The sequence below is a fragment of the Sabethes cyaneus genome, chromosome 1, assembly GCF_943734655.1.
Source record: "Sabethes cyaneus chromosome 1, idSabCyanKW18_F2, whole genome shotgun sequence".
In the NCBI taxonomy this organism is placed as follows: Eukaryota; Metazoa; Arthropoda; class Insecta; order Diptera; family Culicidae; genus Sabethes; species Sabethes cyaneus.
The window spans coordinates 19,791,588-19,817,032 of record NC_071353.1 but is presented as its reverse complement, the minus strand read 5'-3'; the positions used below and the strand labels follow the sequence as shown (position 1 = coordinate 19,817,032).

At 42.1% G+C, this 25,445-nt stretch overlaps 1 protein-coding gene across 1 annotated transcript; it reads left to right on the top strand.

Annotated features, from left to right (window-relative positions):
- Nucleotides 1–19,012: 19,012 nt before the first annotated feature.
- Nucleotides 19,013–20,807, top strand: LOC128745461 (major royal jelly protein 1-like). The gene is made up of 4 exons (XM_053842536.1): nt 19,013–19,646; nt 19,707–19,893; nt 19,954–20,148; nt 20,210–20,807. The coding sequence occupies exons 1-4, from the start codon at nt 19,013–19,015 to the stop codon at nt 20,805–20,807; spliced, it is 1,614 nt and encodes a 537-aa protein (XP_053698511.1).
- The last annotated feature ends 4,638 nt before the right edge of the window (nt 20,808–25,445 follow it).

Here is a 25,445-nt window from a genome sequence, read left to right as displayed (position 1 = left end):
GCTTCAATTTCAGCCCAAGGTGCTCAGCCAGACAAAACAAAAACAGCGACTTTTCGCAAACACCGCCGCCGCTCGTTCGCTCAGGCGCTCGGAAAACGTCGTCGGCTCGTCCCCGCCCGTTTGGTTTCAGCCCAAATTATAACCACCGAAACTAGCTGCCTTAATTGAATTCAAATTACCTCAAGCTAAACACCCTCGGATCGGAGGAGGACAATAAACAACAAAAGCCATTATGACCGTACGTGAACCTCGTTGGATATAGGCCTCGGTGTCCTTCTGGGTGGTTGTTCATCTCCACGCACCACCGCTTGCCACGATCCACCGTATTCAGCCGTACTCTGTAGAGCATTATCAAATTCATCGTAACGAAACAGGCTTTGTGTTTGCATGCCAGTGATTTGGATCGAACATGTGGGTTCCATTGAAAAGGTGTTCGATCTTTTTCTAGTATGGGGGGCACTTGATCAAAACTAATCTTGTGACCTACAGTTTCCACTTGATTGACGACCGGGAGCGTTTAACAACCTCGAAAAAAATCACTAAATTTACATACCTATGATCATAAGTCATATATTTTTGTCAACACAATCCATTTTATGGTAAACTATGGCATAAATAAACATTGGTAACTGGAAAAACAAATGTCGTGCAGCTTTGGTAGCATGGCGGAACGTCAACAAGTGGTTAGTGTAACGTGTTGACAGACAGTAAATCGTGGAATATACACTACACTGGTCATTAAACCGTCTACATCTGCTAAGAGTTAGGTACACTTTTTATGGCAGCCGTTTATACCATTCGTAGGCAGAGAAAAATGGTATGTTCTGCAAATCAGACAAATTCAATCATTTAATCAAGAATAGTTTTGTTAATTACATGCATTAGTTTTAATATGGCCTTTTGAGACAACAACATACTTAATTCACATAACGAGAAGAGAAAAGTTTGGTATCTGACATTCGAATTACATTCCGGTTTGTCAATTGAGGTTACTGTCAATAAAGCATTGTATAATCCGTGCGTTACGATCGATACAGTATCGTAACATGTTTCCGATAGACAGGGCGATCAAGAGAAGACTGGGTTTTCGGATTAAATATTACCTACAATAGTGCTATGATCGATCATAAACTCCAGGTTGCTTGACGCATACCTTGAGAGAGGGTTTACTACAGGGTGTTCGAATGTGACCCGTACAGACTTTGACAGCATACCTTTACACAACCAAGCGCATTGGTGAGCAAAACCACATCTTTTTATGCAGTAAATTTGGTATAATTGTGAATTTTTTTTGTTAACTTTTCCAGTTTTCCACGAGCGATAATGGCGGCTGATAGGTGGAAAAATGTAAACATTGTTTAGTTTTCGCAGACTAACCGAAAAGGAATTTAGATATACGGAAGCGCAGTTTTGTGGGTATTCTTTGCTGAAATATTGCCACAGTGATAGCTAAGAAACTACAAAAATTTACTTCCCTTCATCTAAATTCTTCTTCGGCTGATCTGCGAAAACTAAACAATGTTTACATTTTTCCACTCAACCAGCAAACAACCGTAGTGGCTTCCATAGTAACCTGCATTGAATGTCAAAACCGAACTGTGCCCTTCAGAAAGTTGTACCCATCAGCCGCCATTATCGCTCGTGGAAAGCTGGATTAATGAAGTTAGATATTTGAAGATTTTTAGTCTAAAGTCAAACGAAAGACTTTCCAATAGACGAAGTGCTAGAAGAAAGTAATAAAACATAGAAGTTTTACAGAATCGCTAGGCCGGCATAAGATCAAAGGATAAATGCTGCGAAAATAGATAAAGGGAGGGTCACTAAAGCAGCGTTACCGGGGTTCGTAGCTCATTGCTCTTTACCAAACCAGGAAATAGGTCTTGGCAGCCGTGCTCTCGCCTGCGAAGTCCTGCTTATTTATGCGGGTAGACGTCAACCGTCTCCGAAACATTCTCTCTATGCCGGTTACACGCTGTCGGCAACTATCCAAATAATATGTCATTAACACACATGACACACCACAGGCAAATCCTCTAATATCGTTTAAATACCAAGATGCCACATGGTCCAGTGTTGCATGGCACTCCGAAATACATGCCATCTCTGTACTAAACGAAAGCAACTGGTTCAGAAGTACGGTTTCAAGCTCGTTTCAAGTAACTTACTTGCTTACTTCCTGGTCCATGGGCACCGGTCCGGTAGAACTAAGGCATGAAATCAAAGATCCCCTCCCCACTACCGACGGTTATCCACCATGGCCAGAACACGTTTTCATCAACAGTGTCATGTTCAACGAATGTCATTGGCTAAGCTGCGTTGCCAGGGGCTTGTAAGTCGGCCTCTTCTTCGTTGTTCTTGCGAATTCTTGTCGAATGATTATCTGAGATCTCGCTCGCTCCTCTCCTAAAGGTGTATCCGATTCACTTCCACCTACGTTCTCGAATTTCCGTTAATACCAGCCCTTGATGACATCGATGATGGAGTTCCTCCAGTTGTCAGGCCCCATAAAGGTCGGACAAGACGCCATTGTGCAACATCTTGCATGTGAAGATATGGAATAGCTTATCTGGAACTCCTCGTCTACGCTTAAGTGGGTCCTAGATGTTGTCTACACATTATCGATCAGCACGGAATTCAGCTTGCTGCCGACCACCGTCGATCTTCTTTTGGATCTAGTTGAGGATTACTTTACAGAGTACATTAAGAGTTATACAGAGCAACGAGATGCCACACCAGTTGTCGGTAAACGGGGTAACTTGCAACAGCGGGCCAACTGTAGCCATAAACATGCAATGCAAGTTTTCACAAATCTGGTGTCAGTTTACCTACGGGAAAAATTGATGAGTGGTTCGATAAACAGATTCGGAGAGAACCTAAATGAGCAGCGGAAGAATATCCACGATACAATCGAAGGGTATTTGATACATCTACTGTAGCCACGTCCAGTGAATGATTTCACTGAATGTGCCAACGAGTGACAGTTGAGAAAACCCGAGCCAAAGCTCATACGTCGAGTTGGAGTTGAGTTGAGTTCGAAAACAGACACTGATGAAGCCTGCAAGTCGCAGGCGAAATACCTATCGGTCGCGAATAAAATACACATAGTAGAATTAAATTGGATAAGTTTTCTTTTTACTTAATTTCAGGTTTCGTATTCTACTAAGACGCTCCAAAAACTTCAGTCAATAAAATGTAACCCATTAGTAAGCTTTTGGCATATTTATTTAATTCAACTTCAATACCATAACCGTATGCTCGCAGCTTACGTTTAACTAAACTCAAAAAGTTTTGTACAACATCTGGCTGCAGCTTCTTCAGTACGGAAATCCACTTTTTCTTCATGTCTTCCTCAGATTTGACCTCCTTGGGATGCTTCCGTAGTGCCTGCTTCATAATAGGCCAGTATTTTTCATTGGACCTTAGTTCCGGTGCGTTGGAGGCGTTCATGTCCTTGGGTACGAAGGTAACTCCGTTGGCATCGTACCTTTCCAGGACATCCTTTGAATAGTGTTACGAAACTAAATCCGGCCAGAAGGTCGTAGGGCCCCCGTGTTGCTTTAACAGAGGAAGTAGATGCTTCTGTAGACACTCTTTGAGGTACAGCACTCGTTCGCTAATTGCACGAATGAGGCGATGCGATTAGCGAATTTCGTTTTTTAATTGCACGATTGTTGCCAATATTTATTATAAAACGTGATGCGTTATCACTGTAAAGAACTCTTCACATGCATTCACACGTACGCTAAGTTTTGGGAAGAACATCTAAATTTTTACAAACGAACTAAAAGCTTAATGAATATGTGTTCAATTAGTCAAAGTTTAGTCAAATTTGCATGAATTTGTTTGTAATGTATCTACGTAATGCAGAGATAGAGAGTTTGCATTCGGCAACGCTGCATTTTTGTTTATAGCAACCACCTGGAAAACCACGTGTAGTTTGACAGATAACTGTTTTTTAGTTGCACGATCGTGCAACTAGCGAACGTGCAATTAAAAGACGGTGCAGTTAGAGGACGTGCAATTAGCGCACGAGTGCTGTAGATCTGCCCGTTTACGGTCCCGGTAGTCACGAACGGCGCACTCTGTTTGCCACATGAGCAGATCGCTTGCCAAAACATGAATTTCTTGGCAAACATTGAAAGTTTCTGCATCCTTACTTCCACCAGAATATCAAATTAGTCCGCCTTGAGGTAAGTCTCATCATCCGTGATGAGAGATTTGAGAATTTTCCAGGTGCTTGCGCAAAACCAATTCGCGACGTTGCTTTTCGGGTAACGCCATTTTGTTTAATTTGCGAATACCCTCTAAGCTACTTCTACCCAAATTTTCAAGAGAAAATACCCAATGGGTAATTTTCTACAGCGTTTCTTCAGTCATGCAATTTGATGTGGGACACCCTTTAGAAGCCTTTAGAAAAAGGGGGTCGCCGTAGCCGCCCAAAATTTCGAGTACTCGCAGAACCTCTTCGAGCGTGGTCCATGTTTTGAGAATCTATAGTACCTCTATGCTTCTAACCCACCAAAAGGCGGCGGTGGGCACCAAAGGGTTAACTTGCCACAGTGATGATAGTTACAAATCGTGACCGAAATAGGCACAACTGTAAAGATCGCATTCAGTCGTTGAAGTACATGTAAATTGAACTTCCCCAAAATCTTCCCCCACCGCGATGTTGAGAAACAAGCACGATAGACCGTTTCCTGCGAGATTAGAATGAGTTCAACATACCACCGGACATTTTCGCATAGCACTGAAATCCAGCCATTAGCAATGATAAGTCTAATCAGCTTACCAGGCGAGCTTTTTCTCATTTACTCGTTTGCCGTAGCTCTTGTTGGTTTTTGCTATCGTATGGTGAAGGTTCCTTGAAGTCCGCCCTATTACTTTCCACGAAATTGTTAGCTAGTGCAACAGTCGATTGATGATTAGAAAAGCAACTTTGTATGCAGCATTCAGAATAGTAATCCCCCGTTAGTTTTCAGTTACTTAGTTAATTAATTACTTTTAGCAGCATAGAGTCATAGTGGCTCCTAAGCTAGCACCAAATCGTATATTGTAGTCGGTCTTTTTTTAAAGCAGCGGTATCAACCTAAGATAGAGAAGCACGCTCAGTGACAGATTGATTGTTTTCGTTTTATCTTCTTCTTAATTTTCATGCAGAAAATTTAAATGGTTTAGATCAAATCAGCATGCTGGGGTTTGTATCTGTCTACATTGATCATTCAGAAACCTGACCTGCGTTCTGCGTTCACCCTGGAACATCCAGACCAAGTATTGGGGCTCAACAGGGATACTCTAAAGGCTCCGTAAATCACTCTCTGAGTCAGGGACAGCCTTACCTATTAAATTGTAGCACCCATTACATTTACATTTGTGGATAAACATTTGTAACGGAAAGACCGCAGTGCTAAACGACTGTAACAAGTCCGCACCAAATAAATAAGCTCCGTAATAGTTCCCGGTCGTACAATCAAATATTTATTGTGTATCCAGCACTAAATTGGACTTCCGAAAAAACGGCAAACGATTTTTCTTCCGTACCGTACATTAAACCTAGTGTCGGAAGTAGTGCACTGTATAGCACGTCTCGTTTGCTATACAGCGCACTACTTCCGACACTAGGTTTAATGTATGGTAAGGAAGCAAAATCGTTTGCCGTTTTTTCGGAAGTCCAATTTAGTGGTGGCGACATACTACCACTTTTGATTGCACGAAAAAGTGGTATCCGGTGGTTACGGAGGGAGAGTAAGAGATGAGACAGGAGGAAAGGAGGGAGTCTATTCGGAATGATCGCAGTGAGACAAGTTCGGCTCGTGGTCTTGCTCGGTTGATTTCCCGTCTAGATACAACCACTATTGAAGTTGAAGCCAGTAATGAAGTCAGTAATCACCCAAGTGCCCTAGAGTTCTTCTTTCCGGGTGAATTAAATTTTGCGGATGAATGTCACTCATTGAAAAGCATCCAGAAACAAGCACATGGTCTGTGCATTTGGCCGCAGCGTTTAAAATTGGCAGCGTACTGCGCATTGCAGGTTTCCTGGCAGCTGTTCAACCATATTTCCATCCTGACGCAACCTTCCCGTGATCCCAGCAATCCCCAGGCATTTTGGTCATCCAGCTATATGTCTTCTCTCCCTCCGTTCGTCATTCTTCAATGTATCGATATATAAGAGCCAGAATCCAGCACCCAGCAAAGTCAAGCATAGGTACAATATCGTTTATATAGAGAGAATAAATAGTAGCGGGCCCAAGATGCTACCCTGTGACACACCGGATACTCCTAGACGTTTTGATTTACACTACAGGGTGTGATTATCGATACGGTTGAATGTAACCTTTAAATTGCTGTATATGACGTCGATCTGGGCTTTGCTCTCAAGGTGTGAAATGCAAGTCGACGTTAACTCCAGCAAGTTGGTGGTGGACTGAGCGGCCTAGCATAAATCCATGTTGTTCCCGAGAAATATAGTTTTTATTTGACTGGATTGTCCACAATGAAATGAAATGAAATCATGAAATGTAAATTTTCTAAGATAGACAGATTACCGATGGATGTAGAGATAGTCCGTTTCCTGCTGCTATTCACAAAAAGAAGTCAAAAAGGTCGAGAGAGAGCGAGGGCATGAGAAAAGAAAAAAACGTGATAAAATGGGAGGAAAATGGGACATTAAAAGAGTATAAAAAAGTGAGAAAAAAAAAAACAAAATGAGAGAGAACAGGAGGGATATCGAGGTGCAAAGCGGGAAGACTGGACAGAAAAAGTGAGCAACGGAAGAGAAAAGAACAAATGTGAGAAAAAATGTAAGAATGTAAGAAAATGAGGATGAACTGGATAAAAAAAGCAGAATCGGGACACAAAAAAGATAGAAAAGGAGGAAAACATAAGAAAAAAATGGAAGCAGCAGAATGGAGAAATGGGAACAGAAAAAGATGAAAACGGGACAAAATTTAAAATAAAATAAGGAGAAAAAATGAAAAAAATGCGAAAAAGCAAAACAGAACGCGACAGAAAAAGAGAAAAGCAGGAATAACGAAACAGACTAACGAAAAAAAACACACGAAAACCGGGATAGAAACAGAGGAAATTCAGGACTCAGAAAAAGTGCAAACAAAAGGAATAGAAAAAGAACAAAGGAAGAGGAAATAGCGGACAGTAAAAATACACGAGACAAGAAAGAGAATACGGAAAATAAAACAAGAGAAACCAAAATGTAACAGAAGAGAGAGAGAGAGAGAGAGAGAGAGAGAGAGATCCACGGGAAACGAGAAAACGGCATAAAGAGGCCAAATGGGATATCAAAGGAGAAATATGGGACAAAACCGGGAAAATGGGACAGACAAAGAAGAAATTAATAACAGGAAAACTAAATTAAAGAGGAGAAAAAGGAAGCCAAAAAGAGTAAAAAGGCAGGAAAGACGAAAAACGGGGTACCGAAAGGATAAAAATGGCACAGACAAAGACGAAAAACGAGAAAGAACCGAGATAAAAAGAATTAGAATAGTACGAAAACTGGAAACGGAAAAAAGGGAAAAAGAAAAAACAAGATTGAAAAGAAAAAATGGAGCAGAAAACTAAGGAAAACGTAGAGTCAGATTGTTTTCATTCGATCGCACAGTTTTTCTAAAAATTTATAAGTATAATACAGTAGAATCTCTTTTTACGTTCATTCATTTTACGCGATTTCGTAAATTTCTTGACTTATTTTACGTCCAAATTTGAATTAACGTCCTCTCGTTTTACATCCAAAATTTGAATTAACGTTCTGTTTTTTACGGCCGATTTTTTTTTACGCCCCCCTATAGTGGACGTAAAATGAGTTTTGAGATTAATGAAAATTATTCTGGTGTGGATACGTAAAGATATCCATGCGGAGCTTATTATTTATGAAGCTAGTCTCAGAATCGTTGGATGAACAATTGAGCTATCCAGGCTTCTGTCGTGCTCTGCAAAATGTCTCAATTCTCGGCGTTTTACTGGCAAAGCACAGATGACGAATCGATTTGGCCTCTCTCAGTCGGATGTTACCTTCTCCGACGCGACGAGTTTTGTTTTGCTTTTGCAATGCTTTGCTGCTTTGCACTGCCGGCGAGTGAGCATCATTTTGGATTCATCTTTCTTTTTCTGCCGGAGCGCTACCGAATGCATGCTCCCAAGGTCACGGAGCAAATCGTTCCAGTCCATATAATTGCCTATTTCCTTTGGGACACGGAGCGAACAGCCACACACACACACACTCACACACGCACACACGCACGCACGCACGCACACACACACACGCACACACACACACGCACACACACGCACACACACACGCACACACACACACACACACACACACACACACACACACACACACACACACACACACACACACACACACACACACACACACACACACACACACACACACACACACACACACACACACACACACACACACACACACACACACACACACAGCAGGAAAAGAAGAAAAACGGAACAGTGAAATAAGAAACACTGGACAGTAAAACGGAAAGTGAAAGCATAAACGAATGAAAAGTGAGAATAAAAACCAAGAAAAAGGTGTAGAAAAGAAGAAAAAACGGAACAAAAAGTGGAAAATAGGACTGGAAAAAAGTAAAATCGAACAGAAAAGTGGTAAAACATGTGAGAGAATAAGACACAAAAAGTCAATGTTAATTTCAAGTAAAACTTCGTTTCTAATCTCTTGGCCATGCCCAGTTTGAATAAAAAATTTAAGTTCAAACTAGTCCAAATTGACGTCTAATTTACTGTTGAGGTTCAATTTCAAGTCTTATTTAAACGCTAATTTCAAATACAATTTGAATTATAATTTCAAGTCTAATTTCAAATGTGTGTAATTCCAAGTCTAATCTCCAAGTCCAATTTAATTAAAAATTTTAATTCAAATTCTGTTTTAAGTCCGATTTTATGTTTAATGCCAAGTTAAACTTGCAGTCCAAATAATTTCAAATTTAAGACTAATTTCAAACCCACTTTTAAATATAATTTCCTGCTTAATTTCAACTCTAATTTCTAGCCCAGTTGCAAATCTAATTTTGATTTTAAATCCAGTTGTACTCAGAAGTCCGGCGTTTTAAACCTAATCGGCCACCTAATTTTGCATTTTTGCTTTAAGCAATCATAGATTAGCCATCCTGTAATTCCTCTGTTTTTCCAGGCCAAAACATTCTTCCGACAGAACGAGTGCCCCATCTTTTGTTTATGTCTGGACACGCTAGGTGGCTTCTTGTCAAACGTCTATGAATGTAAATATTCCGAGCAAATTAGTCAGGTTGACTATCATACAGCAATTTGTTTAACTGTTTTTTTTTCAACCACTTTTTGACAAAACAGTACCCCAAATCAGTCAGTCAGTTAGCTCACAAGCGAGGGATATTCCGCACTGCAGGGTAAACAACCCGACCGCCCGATATCTGCACCCATCGGTGATCTTGTTTTACGATCACCGCCGCCACTTCGTTCGGTTCATATACGGTGGCGATGGTGATCGCGGGAAAAAAAGAAACGAAACAACCAATCGGTAATTGATTAATGAACGAAGGCCTGTCCTACAGACCGTAGGACTTGAACCCAATAAGGACCACGCGCGTTAGGCGCGTGCAAGGCACATATTTGATCTGATTATATTTTTTTTGTAAGATAGCTAGTGTGATCTATCTGTGATTGACAAGCTGATTTGGCGGCGATTGGGATTTTTTTTTGCCGGAACCTCTGGGATCCGCCGATTTGGTACAAACGACTGACCCTCGCGAATAGCGAGGCTCCTACCGCGTGATTCAATGCACGTTTAGTTTGATCGTACTGGTACTGGTGTTCGCTTGTCGAATATGTTTTAATGACCAGGAGGCCTAGCCGGCTAATGTTGAAATTACTCCCCTTTACCACTTTGGACTGGAAAGGTAAAGCGCTGATTGAATTTTACATTCGCATTTAATTCACTTTAGTAGGTAGTACAGATAAAACCATGGTATTTGATAGGGTCATGCAGTTGGTTTCTGGAGGTTTCTGTGTGCACCGAAGCAGTTATGCACGATATACACCTGGGACTGGATCCGATCTAAAAAAAACAACAACATGAGGTTCATTTATGGAACCGCTGGCTGTCGTAGTTTGGTGCATAGAACACAGTTCGATCTGGTAACCCCAGCCAGATAAATCTACTTACAATGCCGAGAATTTTAATTTCGAAGGCTGAAAGCGATGAATAATGGCTTGACCAGCAGCACATAGAAATCGGATTGCTGTGTAGGTGCTTCGACTAGAATTCAACTTCGATTTTCTTCGGGTCCAAAAGGTTCTCGCTGGCGGTGCTTCGAACCACCTTGGAAACCCTTCACTTATCCTTTCGCGTGCGTTTTAGTATAGAACCGATGATTAGCCGGACACCAGCAGCCAGACCGAACCGGTTGTAACTGAAAGGTAACTGAAAACCACATCTCCCCAAAGCTGTGTCCAAAACCGCACGGTTGGGGCCTCTGATGGCTTTCATTTGGCGGCGTAAGAATTGACGTGTGAAATGGAAAGCGCCTGTTGAAAGAAAGAAATGCAATAATTGCATATTTCCCACGCCTCAATTTGTACACCGGCGTGGCGGCTGGCTACTGTGAAGCGAAGCGACGGTGAACGAATGATCCGAATAAATTATATTGAATGGCCATTTGATATGGTCAATTTGTTAAACGCTTGAATGGTTTTCTCTCCTCAGACGTCAGAGATGGTGAATTTACTATCATAAATCGTTGGGTGGGTGTTTGTGTGACATTAAATTACATCTGTTCAGGTGAGCCTTGATAACAGATGAAGACAGTTTCCAACGGTGATTTTATGTTCTTAAAAATTGAGTATCTTAAAATAGGAATTAATCTATCCGGAGCTCGTCAATCTCGTTATTCCTGTAATGTCCATCATATTGATAAGTGTTCCCGCTTACCGGCAACGGCAACAGAAAATGGAAGTTTTACTGACCGCCATAGATCAAGTCGATCACATCCTGCACTGCTATTTTTTCTGCGACGACTTCTTCAGTGTCATTGTGGCTAATCGCTGCCATCGTAATTTCCTCCGGCTGGGCTGCTCCGGCACAAACAGCCGGCTCGGCTGAGTCTAGACGAGAGATTGCCGTGAAGGAGAGGAAAAAACGGCCACTGTTACAGCGCCAGATGTGATGGCACAAAATTACCTCACATTCCGCGACTGACTATCGCGGCGAGGTTGCTACTCTGTACGCCCAGCAACAAAATACCTTCGAGAGAAAGCGATGCACGAGTCGGTCCGTGGTGACCGAGCCCATAACTGAACAAACATGCTCAGTGGAGCGACGACCGTTGTTGGCTCCCGACAGGGTTGAATCTGTTTGTTGAAATTACAAAAAGTATTTCACTTATTTGTTTTTAAAGAATCAACATTTAAGTTGCTTCGGATGTGACATTAAATAGATTGTTGCTGATTTTCAAAAATTACCTTCTCTACTGAAACTAATGAAACCCTGACAGTCACGTCACGCAGAAGGCAGAGTAGTTTTCCGCGAAACAGTTTTCCACCCATGTTTTCGCTCATATTCGCTCGACATTGGCTTATGTGGTTGCGGGCGAAGGCACGCGACCTTGTATTTGAAAAATGTACCTTGTCTTTACTGGTCTGGTTTACACGCTGTAAGTATCCATCGTCGTTGTCGCTGTTACAATTTCCTGTCCATGAATCATGGTAATCGTTTCCAGTACGACAACATAGTAAGTACAAAGATACCGAACTTGAAAGTGGGCCAGAGGTTAATTTAACTGATACAATTTGATATCTTATTTAGCACATGCAAGGAACAAACCGACAATAGCCCTATACTAATCGAGCACTGTTCAAGACCGTTTTCATCCTAATCGAATTCAATGCCATCAGTGACCGCTTACGAGCTAGCCCATCGCCTACACAGCTAACCGCAGGCAGACCCACTGGAGCCCAGAGTGGTGAAGACAAAATTATTACAGCATCTCATCGGTGAGGGTGAGACGGTAAAATAATTGGCCTACTGAGCCGGTGCTTTTCTGGCAGATCACTGTGCGTGCATAAATGTAATGGGAATCCGTAATGGGAAGTGGTACGATGTGCTGCAGCAAAGCCTACAAAGTTAGGATTGGAGCTTGCATAATTTGATTACTCGTGAAGAGCTATAGCTACCAGTTGCTTAGTGGAGCTTTGAACCATAAATACCAAATTTTAAATTGGAAAATATTCCAACTCTATATTTTTCAATTTCAAAGTTCTATCTTCGTTTATTAGGGTTTCAAAATTCGCACTAGAATGTCATCTTTCGATAAGTAAAGGTTCTTCACGACGATAGGAAACAGTTTCATATTTCCTTACTTACGCTGATGAACGGAGTACTGGATGTTCCTTTAAGGCGGAACCGAAAGTGGCTAACGTTATTGTGTTAGTGCGACAAACACTGTACTGTACAGCTCATGTGTTCGTTAAAAACCTAAACGTTTATTTGAATATTGCATTAGTATTGGTAATATATGTCCAATAGCGGAGCTTGCAAACATATACAGCTGATCCGCAGCCAACCGCACTGACTACAAACATCCCGAAAAAGGGTTTGTTTTCTTTATCAAGGCATTCCGATTCAATCAAAATTAACAGCAGCAACTGAATAATGCGTAGGATCACTAAGATGTTTAATTAATCCGCTTGCATCGGATTGCGTTTTTGATTCCTGCGTGTGCGTTTTGTTTGTTTACCTCACTCTAAGCTCATCGATGCGGCGAAAGTTGAAAACTCTTTAAAAGCTCATTGATGTGACGAAAGTTTGATACTGTGTTGCTACTTTTTCAGAAATCGCTAGTTCAACGAAATATGTGCGCAACCAAATATCTATTAACTAATTCCAAATTATACATTGGTCGCTTTTATGAACACGTAATGATCGATATGATCAGTTAAATTTATTTTCCATTAGCAATTATGTTTTGCTGAGCGTTTATTGATACATAGCAGATCGATAACTTGAATTACAAGTTTTAGGAAATTATAACAGCGCTGGCAGCACCGATTACGTGGCGAAAGCGTTCTCTGCCAATACAGATGCATTTTTAAGGTGCAAAACAATACATGCTTCGAATGGTAGCCATTTACCCAGCCATCTTTGAGCCACTTTCGGTTTCCCCTTAAGATAACATCAATTGAATGAGGTGAAAATATTCCGGAAATGACTTATTGTTGTACGAGAACGTACCATGCGCAATGCGTATGAAACGCAAAAACCCCTTCTGCAGCCCAAATCTTCTGAGCGGCTGGATTTGATTTTTGCACCTGATAGCTCACCAAGGATTTAGAGGTGAATGTCAATTGAATATTCCTGCAATATTTCAGTGTTTGGATATGCTTTTCCTAATTAGATTTACCTGCAAGTTTACCTCATAATCTTTACGTTCGTCCTGTGAAACAACGGTACGTCCGACGCAATTCGTCACTAAAGTGACACTTTTATTTAGACTTTTTAAGAGAATAAACCACTTAGAATTTCGAAACGAAACACAAAATCAACACAGTGACCGGTGGTGGTAAAGCGAAAACTCAGAATGAAAACAGATGGAACTGTCACTCTTTACACGCTCGAAAAATTTTAGTCAACAATAAGGAAGTTTCCACTTAAAAACAAAATACGCTGAAAAAAGATGCATCCTCAACAAAATGAAGAGGATCTTAAAATCAGGAAATGTCTTGCTAAATCAAGACGGATGGTATCCCTAACCTCACAAGACTTTGGGGTAGTATTACGAGTAGTTTGCATACGCACGAGTCTATTGAATACAGATACGTACCATCGTACTTTCGTTTTGCAACTTTGTATATTCCAACAGATGAAATTGTTAACTAGCGAGCGGGAACGGAACTGTAAAGGATTGCAAATGAAACGACAGTAGGAAACATGCTTTCCTTTCGCTAATTCCATAAAATGCAGGTGCTTAGTATAGGGTTTAATTGATACCGACCGTTATTCGCCGGATTCGTGGGCAGCACGATACGATGAACCAACCGGCGAACATCGGTTAGGATGTTAGGATGTCTAAAAGGCGTTTCTGTTTCGTTCTTCATTTGCATACGAAGTAAAATTAACAGAGCTGGGAGCGGAATCCGGCATGTACTATATGACTATATGACAACCATGCAGACACTGGTGGTAACCATTCCTTCGGAAGAGATAATGTTCCAAGTGCATATCTCATTTGCAATAGGATGCTGAAACATTTTAAATTTTCTTTGAAAAAATCAAATTATTTTTCTTTGACTGTGTCTGAGTAGCGGGCACCGGGCAATCGCCCGGAGTGTCGCAAATCGGCTGAAGGTGTCGGTGAAGCACGATGTCATAGTTATAATGAGTGATGAAAACGATTTGACGCTGGATGGCAACGACTGGCAGAGGACCGAGTATTTTACGTTCCTCACCAAGAAGGTAAACGATGATGTCAACTATATCCTCCTCGCCAAGTTCTCGAAAAAGATCCTTCTGTAGCTGACGATCAGCGACAAACGAATGTTCAAGCCGCTGTTTTATCGTTCGCGGTTTACGGTGAACGAGGAGATACGAAGATACAGTACCAAGTACCCACCGGAAGTTGCCGCCTTATTTTGGTATACCCCCTTTTGGTACCTATACCAAGTTGCTGTGGTCTTTTAGCCTGATCAGACCTTGGACCTTCGTGCCAAGAGATCACAAGAGGAGACGAACCGGCTGAAAATAAACGTTATACCGACGATCATCAACTATCTCCCCAACTAATAGAAAATTTTTGGGCGAAGCTTAAACGCAGCATTTACTCCAATAATTTTATGGTCAAAATGTTGAAGAAGCTGATCATCAAGATCACGAAAGTGTTGAATATGCCGACGTCTATCTTTTGATCGACCATTTTGGAAGGAACACTGATTTAGGAAAAGAGAAGGCGTCGAATTGGGTTTCCGCCAAGGGCGCCACAATGTCACGCTACGGCTCTGCATATGGCTACGATTCAGCGATCTGAATCATTGTGATTTATGTGCATCCGACTACGCTACACCATATCACGTAATTTGAAACTGTTCTGCCAGTAGCACAATTACGTCATAAGATCTTTGGATCCTACATCCTCAATGAATCGGATTTTAGGAAACTAAAATTACGAGACATTTTGATATTTCTCACTTCTTCTTTGATTTATCACTAGTTGAGCCCGAATCTCACGATCCGGAAAATATAAATGTCTGTCGAAAAAACTGCGGATACATTCCATTTGCCAGTGTTTGCGAAGATATTTAACTTTTGTATTAGTGCTTTGAGCTTTATATTAAATTTATTTACATCACGGCATGCGAAGATCTTATGATTACAATATAATGTAGCTCAGAGATGTTGCACATAAAAAAGTCATGGTCTGAAACTGAAACAAATAGTTCTTACGCTCGCATTGGATTTTATTTAACTGAATAAAAACATTATCTCCACTGTGCTGATTCTATGAAGTAATTTGCGGTTTCGTCACCAACGAGAATGACATTTGCTGAGGATCGCTTATGTAGTAGTGAGAGGGGAGCAAAGAGTGGAGGAGGGGATCCGGGAGTTTGGAATTTGATGTTGTTGATATTACTCCTACTGCAAACAGCCTCAGCGAGGGCCTCAGCTAATGTCAAAAAATCTTTATATGTGTGCGTGGTGGAATACTTCATAGGTGAACAAAATTGCTTTTTTGTGTGAGTGACTCTCAGAGACTATATTACAGAGGCAACAAAGCACTCAAAAATCGCTAAACTTAGAATCAAAGCAGATAGTTACCTTTATTTATAATGGTACTCTCCGCTTCGATTCAAAATTTAGCGGTTTTGAGTGCCTTGTCGCCTCTGTAATCTATAGTCTCTGTAAGTGACTCTGAGCTGTCCATTTTCTGCCGCGAACCAATCGAGTCGAGCAGGCGAATAGAGAAGTCGAATCAAGCAGTCGAGTCAAGCGGCTGAGTCGAGTAGTCAAATCGAGCAGTCTAGTCGAGCAGTTGAATCAAGCAGTCCAGTCGATCTGTCTAGTGAGCTGTCGAGTAGAGCAGTTAAGTCGAGCTGTAAAATCGAGCTTTCAAGTCGAGCAGTTAAATGGAGTATTAAGTCGAGCAGACGTGTCGAGCAGTTGAATCAAGTAGCCAATTCAAATAGTCGAATCGAGAGATTGAGTCGAGTAGTTCAGTCGAGCAGTTGAATCGAGCAGTCTAATAGAACAGTTGAATCGAACAGTTGAGTCAAGCAGTTGAATCTAGTAGTCTAGTCGAGCAGTTAAATCGAGTAGTCAAATCTAGTCAAGCAGTCATGTCGAGTAGTAAGTCGAGCAACCGATTCGAATAGTTGAATCGAGCAGTCGAATCGGGCAGTTGAGCAAAGCAGTTGAGTCGAGTAGTTCTGTCAAGCAGTTGAATCAAGCAGTTCAGTCGAGTAGTTGAGTCGAGCAGTTGAGTCGAGTAGTCCAGCCGAGCAGTTGAGTTGAGCAACCGAATCGAATAGTCCAATCAAGCAGTTAAGTCAAGCAGTCGGGTCAAGGAGTATAGTAAGTCGAGGAGCAGACGAATCCCACTATGAATGTCGTTCCTTCGGTGATTTACACTTTGTCTTTACAAAACACATTACACTTGTATTTACCTGCCGTGTTAGTAACTAAATAATCCTCTCTAGATTATAAATCCAGCTTGTGGCAGGATCGCCTATGTGATATTTAGCCAACTATCTGTGTAAACTTTTACCGAAATATTTGCTCAACAGAGTCCACGAGGTACAGCAGCATAATTGGTCATTATGTCTTGTTTACATATTCAATCTTCCAACGTCCGTCAATTTTGAGGATGAAAGGTGCCACAAATATCAAATAATGCATATTTTGTGTTTGCTAATACCTGAGCTGTTTGAAAAATCATAGCCAGTAAAATAATAAAATTTCAACTAACATCTGTTTCACTCAACGTAATCTTATATGCAAAAAAGTTATCTCGTCTTGAGACAATCAAACGCCCAGTTAATAGCTTCGAGGTATGATAGTGGTCTAAGCGCCAGTCGTCGTATGTTCGGATCTTGGCTAGGCATTGTAGCTAGATAATCACTAGGATAGTAGCAGCAGTAGCAGTAGCAGTAGTAGTAGTAGTAGTAGTAGTAGTAGTAGTAGTAGTAGTAGTAGTAGTAGTAGTAGTAGTAGTAGTAGTAGTAGTAGTAGTAGTAGTAGTAGTAGTAGTAGTAGTAGTAGTAGTAGTAGTAGTAGTAGTAGTAGTAGTAGTAGTAGTAGTAGTAGTAGTAGTAGTAGTAGTAGTAGTAGTAGTAGTAGTAGTAGTAGTAGTAGTAGTAGTAGTAGTAGTAGTAGTAGTAGTAGTAGTAGTAGTAGTAGTAGTAGTAGTAGTAGTAGTAGTAGTAGTAGTAGTAGTAGTAGTAGTAGTAGTAGTAGTAGTAGTAGTAGTAGTAGTAGTAGTAGTAGTAGTAGTAGTAGTAGTAGTAGTAGTAGTAGTAGTAGTAGTAGTAGTAGTAGTAGTAGTAGTAGTAGTAGTAGTAGTAGTAGTAGTAGTAGTAGTAGTAGTAGTAGTAGTTGCTTTAACTAAATGGACCTATATCGTGCTGCTTGGGATAGTTCTAGGAAGCTCGAGATATAGTTTTATGACGTTTGCGTGTCTTAATGATTAAAGTTAATTCACACAGTCGCAAGCCTTAAGTTGGCCAATCAGGAAGTTGGCTCGCTTTGAACATAAAATTGTCTCGTTTGCGATTCAATTCGACAGATACCGCCTACTAGACTGATACGGCAAGCACAAAAACATGCTATTCGCGCACGCTTATGATCATGTGTGACGCTACCGCATTGAATCTTCTTTAGCGAGCATAAAACAATGCATTTCATTCGACGTCGTAAGTCGTCACCGAGTTTCACCATCCATTCGCCAGATGCCCAGCAAAAGTTAGTGCCGATTGGCAAATTGTTATTGTTTGCCTTGCCCCTGCACTGCCTGCTGCACCAGTTAAAGCCAAACGATCACGCGAAGCGATCCGGCAGCTATGTTATGTCTATGCACAAAACCGGCATCCGTAATCTGCACCAAAGTCTGCCAATTAAAGTGGAAAATAAACTTATTTGGTTTGAGCAAAAAAACACAGCGGGAGATAGGCTTAAAATAAGAGAGATGAAGGGGAGAAATGAAAGATAAACTGAGCGCAATGTGAGCGAACATGTGAGAAAAGGGCTACTGGTTAGATTCATAGATTATTGGACGTTGCATGAGATTAAACGTCAATTGGTCGGTGTTTAATCAGACCTGACCAAGTCGCAAAATTTAAAAAAATGAGTTAAATACAGCAAACGATCTAGAATTTTCTAAGCTACATTTTACTCTAATCACACTGCATAAATGTTGCAAACCCCAGAGTGATGAGATGATTTCGAACGATTGATAGCTATAAACCATACAGAGCAGCAAACTTTGAACGCGTTTTTCTCGAAATCAGAGTTTTGTTCCTTGGTCACTTGAAAAAAAAAAATACTTTTCAAAAGTGCGAAATCGCTCTCATAAAAGTGCTATGTTGGCTTGAATCGATTCGCTGTCTTGAGCGCACTTATTGCTTGGAATATAACGAAAAGTGCTCCGAAAATCTCGAAACGATTCAATCAGTAATAAACAACTGGAATTATTCGACAAACTGGTTTGAATTAGCTGGAATATTCACTGGCCTGGCAAGGTCACGCAGCATAACAATTTAATGGTGGCCTCGTAGCGAAACAGCTATTACGGACAACCTTTAATGTTTCTCGCCAATAATCACTTTACGATCGTCGATCAGTGCGTAGCGCGGAATGAAGAAAAACGACGTGAGCCTTAGAGCACTTAGCAATGGTGCACATTGGGCTGGAAGCGAAAAATTTTCAATCACACACCAATCTTACCTTCACCTATTGAGTACCGGCATTCTGCTTGTTTCTTTCACTTAGATCTGAGACTTGTCGACGATGTACCCACAAGTGGGGTGCCTGTTGGCACTAGTCACCATCGGAGTGACGCTGGCCGAGCTCGCGCCTAGGCTGGAAACCGTTAAACAGTGGAGTCTGCTATCGTACAACTTTCCCTGGGACTATCCGGCATCGAACAAGGATTTCTTCAATCCGGAAAATATTGTCGCCACTGGCATCGAAGTAGGCTACGATCGTATCTTCATTGCAACACCGCGACTGTTTAGCGGAGTGCCGGCAACGCTATCTACGATTCCCCGTGGCAACCAGGGCGATTCGCCTGCTCTGCAACCCTACCCGGACTGGAGTCACCACACTGCTGGCACCCGACAGTACAACTGCTCCGACATTGGTTTGGTTTCGGTGTACCGCATCCGGATTGATTCCTGCAATCGTCTCTGGGCGCTGGACGCCGGTGTTTCGCGGTCGCTTGAAGATTTCGAAGTGACCTGCCCACCAAAGATTTTGGTTTATGATCTGCACACTGATCAAGTCGTACGACGTATTGACTTTCCGCCGGAAGTTATCCGCCGAGAATCGCTGTACACTAATATCATCATTGACGAGACAGGTTCTCAACCCGGAAATAACTGCGACGATGTGTTCGTTTACATCACGGATACTGTTGCACCCGGTGAGTTTTTCCATTTCCTTTCGGGTGCGATAAAACTAATCATGTTTTTTTGTTTCGTAGGAATTGTTGTCTACGATAGTGTGAAAGATCTCACCTGGCGTGTCAGCCATCCGTCAATGTATCCGGATCCTGACTTTGCTGAATCGACCATTCTAGAACATCGTTTTACCCTGATGGATGGAGTTGTAGGGTTGGCATTTGACGAGGAAGCCGGTATTATCTACTTCCAGCCGTTGGCCACCGATAGGTTAGTAGAATTAATTGTTTATTTTCCTTGGAGATGAACGAGACGAACTTTCGTTTCTAGATTATTCTCTGTGACAACCGCAGCCCTTCGAGCAGGCCCGTTACCATTCGGAAAGGAACTTGCCGTAAAATTGGTTGGTCGAAAATCGTCTCAAGGCATTGGCTTGGCAGCTTCTCCATTGGGTGGAACCATCTTTTATGCTCCATTCACCGAGACAGCCGTTGCTTCGTGGAATCCACGCACTAATGAACATCAGTGAGTAGATCTACGCTGTATTCATATTCCAACTAACTAAACTGATTTGAACTCATTTTAGCATTTTGGCCCAAGATCAGGAAAGACTCCAGTTCACTGCTGACCTTCGAACCCCGGCTCGGGACGGTTCGGCACTTTATATACTAACCTCAAAGTTCCATCGATTTTTCTTGAAGAACGTTGATCCCAACGAGTTTAATACCCGAATTCTACGAATCGACGGAGTCGTAACTCCCGGCAAACCCGGTCAGGCACACGCAGCCTACCGGCCAACTATCGAAACCAATTCTCCGTACTACAATCTTCCGGTAGTAACTCCTTCGGCTCCATTCAAACCGCTACCTCAGCCGATTCCGATTCCAGCCAATTACCCCGTGCCAAAACCAACCAACCCAAAGACATATTCGTTTATTCAGAACTACTTCGTAAACAGCAAGCAACCGTATCCATACGAACCGGTGCCGGTAATCGACCGAACAAAGAACAATCCATTTTTCGTACTGAATAGTGGCGAAAAACCGTTCCCCCCCGTCCGCCCGAGACCACAGTACGGGCTTAACGGGGAAATCTTTTTCCCGAAAGTGAATCATCATTTCAACGACTTCAATGGGCTTCGCTATGCGAAAAGCTTACGGGCCAATCAGACGGTGACACCGTAGGTCGTGACTGTCGGTAGCAAGAGTCTATTTTACCTTTCTTCCAGCCCGCTGTGGAAGATAGTTCTAGAATAGACCCTTGGCTTCGATGTCGTTCAGCCGTTCAGCACGTGTAAATAGAATCACTCAACAATACTCATCATGTGACTGTGGACCATTATTGGCCGACAGTTATCTAGTAGCTATTTAACTGCTCAGTGACTTAGACATTTACGGTCGGTGCCTCGTGCTCCACGTGCCCCACGTGCAGATTCTTCTGATCATGTATATTCTCCTGTCTAGCTACCTTTCCCTCTTCTTCCCGTGTCACTGAACGAATTAAGGTTTCTATTCAAGTAACGTCGCCTATACGTGTGTTTTTTGTTGCATTGGCTGAAATTCAATTGATCAGTTTAATTTGACATTACACAGAAATTGCACCAGACTTCACACAAGCGTCGAACTTTTTAGCCATAGTTCAATGCATTTTTCTTGCCTCTCCGTGACCACTCTGTTGTAGGTATATCTCGCCCATCTACGGTTGTAAACGAAAGAAACAACAAACAGCAACAACTGAAACCGCCAGTCGTGTCTCGTATGTAAATAAATGCAACTCCAGATCGAAAATCGTGAGCTCAAATCAGTGCCTAGGTGTGCTGAGCCTCTAACTTTGCACCGCAGCACCACCGAAGCACATTGTGTATAGGACAATTTACGCTAAATAAATGCCTCTAGAATTAGCTAAGAAAGATACGTTTATATAGCATGTCGACATGAATAAAAAAAACAAGGACGGGTAGAATTTAAGATTTCAAATGAGTATTGTCTAGATAAAACCGAAATGGCAACTTCATTCTAAGAGATTCTATTGTATTGACAGACTGACCACGAATACGGATATCACTAACTGGGGCAATCTGAGACATAATTTAATTCAATTGACCAATTTTTTTACTAAGACTACGTCTTTGTTTACTATACCCGGTAGCACTTTGTGAAAACGAAAACGGAACGGTAACGTTTGAATGAAAGATTTCAAATAACAATAGCTTTTTTACCACTGCAAGGAATTTTATTGTTAGTATGTCGTTGGATAGAAAAAATGTATAACAATTTTTTAGTGTAATGATTGTAACCATTATGCAATTGCTAAATTAGTCAAAATTGACTGAAAAGTAAATTTTTTCAATTTTCATTTTTCAGCCAATCACATGCAAGCACATCTTTGTTTTTCTTGCCCCGGACCAGTGATGTCAAACTTCCAGGCATTTGTGCATGCATAAATTTGGGAGCCTGCCATTTTCTCCGCAGTATTTCATTTTCTCATTCGCAGTCTAATCTTTTGCATAACGAAAATAGTTTGTAAGGTACTTTAAACTTCAGTAACATTAGTAAAAGCAGAACTCACAGGGAATGATTGGTGGATCCTAAATGTATTCATGTCTGGAAGATTGACATCGCTGCCCCGGACGACGATTTTATACACCTGCGCTGCGGTTTCGTTCACTACGATTGCAGAAAAAAGTACCCGACTATTTTTCTCCAATGAACCTAGACGAATTTGATGTCCTGAGAGTTAATCACATCATACAGCCACCCCTTCTTCTCAACTAATTTTCGCAATCGGTCACTTAAATCAAGTCAAAACTGAAGACTCGTCCGGAAACGTAACTAATAAAATGTTATTCTATCTGTTTTATCGCAGTTATTCTTGAAATGAGCTTGCAATTCTTTTATTCTTGAATTAGTTGTGCAAATAGCAATGAACACTACTCTACTCGCTTACTAGTGTTTCATATCAGAAAGTAACTATAGAAAGTAACTCTTTTTCAAATTATTGTCACAATCAAGGCTGACTTGCTCTTAGTGCACCGATTTTGCACAATTATCTATATCATCTCTACCAAGCAAAATTTCAAAATGTTATGTATGTGCCGTTTCTACAAAATTCTAAATACAAAATTATTATCTACAAAATTGCTGAACTAAGTATTACTCTATCGTTTGTATTTACAGTGCACTCCCGGCTGAGTTACAGTTAAATATGCAAAACCGTTGCACTAAGAGCATGTCAGCCCTAGTCACGATGGATCTTTCTTTCAAAACTTTACTATAATTCAACTTCACTTCTTTAAATTCCTTTTTTTATTTAACACTTCTAGAAGAAATTGATGTATGCATTACTATCAGAGTTTTATCTATATATTATATAAAAGTGAGCGTGATTATGTTTGTATGTTTGCTTGTAGGTTTGTGTGTTCCGCCATAACTCCAGAACGCCTTGACCGTTCTCCACAAAACTTGGCACACATGTTCCTTGACGTAAAGAAATCAGCACTGGGGCGTTGACAAAAGGGAGAGGGGGAGCATAACAAAGGAGGGAGGCCATAACTCCGAAACGCAGTTGTGCAAGTGACTGTAAGAAAAGAGGAGGGTTCCACCGAAGAGAGATATATGAAAAATAAACCTTTGCTTCGCTACCATTACAATACGAATTTTTCAGTGCAAGTTACCCTACTCATGTGTCCATGTCCGCCAGTCCGGCAGAACGAAGGGATGAAAGCAGAGACCTCCACTACTGACGGTTACCCCCCACGACTCTTACCGCCAGTACAAGTTGTCGTCTACAACAGCCCAGATGTCGTTGGCTAAGCTGCATCTCCATGAGCCTCTGGGCCTGCCTCTACTACGTTGTCCTTGTGGATTCCAGTCGAGTGCTTCTTTGCAGACCTCGTTCGCTCCTTTCCTCAAGGTGTGTCCTATCCACTTCCTCCTACGTTCATGAATTTCTGTGGCTATTCTGTGGCCGTTGGTGACACCGACGATGGAGTTGCTCATTGGATATCCAGTAGTCCGGCCAACAGGCACGAATGATACATCGCAGGCAACACGTTTCGCAGGCATACATCAGTATGGATTTAATGTTTGAATTAAACATTTTGGGTTTCGTACGTAGTGATCTGGTTTGAGTGCCAAATGTTCCGCAGACCTGCAAAGACACCCCTTGCCTTCCTGATCCGAATGGCTATATCTTGGTCTTGGTACCACCATCGGGCGTTGTCTGGCTATCAAGATATTGAAAGGCGTCTACCTGCTCAACTTGTTGTCCCGCTACTGTGAAGTTGGTGGGATTGTCAGTGCTCACTATCATAGCATAGACTAGCGTATCTGGAACTCCTCTACGCCTAAGTGCGTCCCAGATGTTTTCGTGGTTGAGTCGGTCGAACGCCTTTTCGAAGTCAACGAACACCAGCAGGAGAGAGTCCTGGAATTTGGTGATCTGCTCTAATATAATCCGGAGCGTTGTAATATGGTTTACACATGATCGGCCAACACGGTCAATCTTCTCCTGGATCCGGTTGAGGATTACCTTACAGAGTACTTTGAGAGTAATACAGAGCAACGTGATGCCACGCCAGTTACCGCATTCAGTTACCAGTCCACCGGAAAAGATACGGTTTCCAATATATTGCTGAAAATCAGTTACATCACCTAGGCTGACAAGGACGGGTATGGCTTGATGGCTGCTTCAATTTCATCCAGCGATGGCGCCTCCGAGTTGACGCGATGAATTCGACGAACTGTAGGAGTCATACGCTGCTGGTTTTGTCGGTCTCTGACATTTGAAACTCGGAAGCGTTGTTCAAAATGTTCAGTCCATCGCTTAAGCTGTTCACTACCGTCAGTCAGTAGCTGACCAGCTCTGTCCTTTAGCGGCATCTTTGTATTCATTCTGGCATTCTGGCGGTGAGAAATATCGTACTACAAACGGATATCATCATTGGCGGCGCCGATCTCCCTTTGTTCGACTAGGGAGTTTGGCCAGACTCTCTTGTTCCTCCTACAAGCTCGCTTAACGGCCCTCTCCAGTTTGGCGTATCGTAGACGGGCAGCTCAATGCCGGCTTTCGCTTCTCTCCGCTGGTCGATCTTCCTCCAAGTTTCATCCGAATTCCACTCCCTCCGCCCGCTGCGCGCTTTGCCGAGACCGTCATCACTGGTCGTGATGAAGGCGTTCTTGATGCCGGTCCATTGCTCTTCGACGGTTCCCTCAGGTGGTAACTCCGAGGCTCGGGATTCAAGTTGTTCGGCAAAGACCCTTTTCACCTCAGGATTCTCCAATCGGCGGACGTGCGATAGCATCTCAGCGATAACAAGATGATGATCGGATGCAATATCAGCACTGCGTTTGTTGCGTGTCGTGAACCAAAGCGACTGGCTTGCGATCATCCGCCCGTGTCTTACTGCTGCTAACCAGTAAGCGGAAGGGTCCGCGCCGCTGGTGGGTATCAGCCACCTTTTACTGCGGCGCTTCCGAACCCTTCGCTGTTGCTACCGGTTGTCCTTGCTGCTGTTAGTGGATCTCCGCTCCTGTTGCTGCGGCAGTACCTTTCAGTCCAAAAGGCGTCCATCTGCCCAGCCATCGGTTTAGCCACCGATTCTCCTTTCTGCCACTCCATGGTCCAAGGTGGGATGATCCTCCAGTTGTTGCCTCCCCAAAGTTCGTCACAAGAATGCGGATTCATATGGATGACGTCCGTTTATATAGCATCGCTCGGCAGCTGACGCGCCGTTGCCATATTGGATTATAATACGTTGCATTGACAGTGTTGTCAGAGCAGACCGAAGTGAATCGCTTTATTATTATTTTTGTTCATGATGT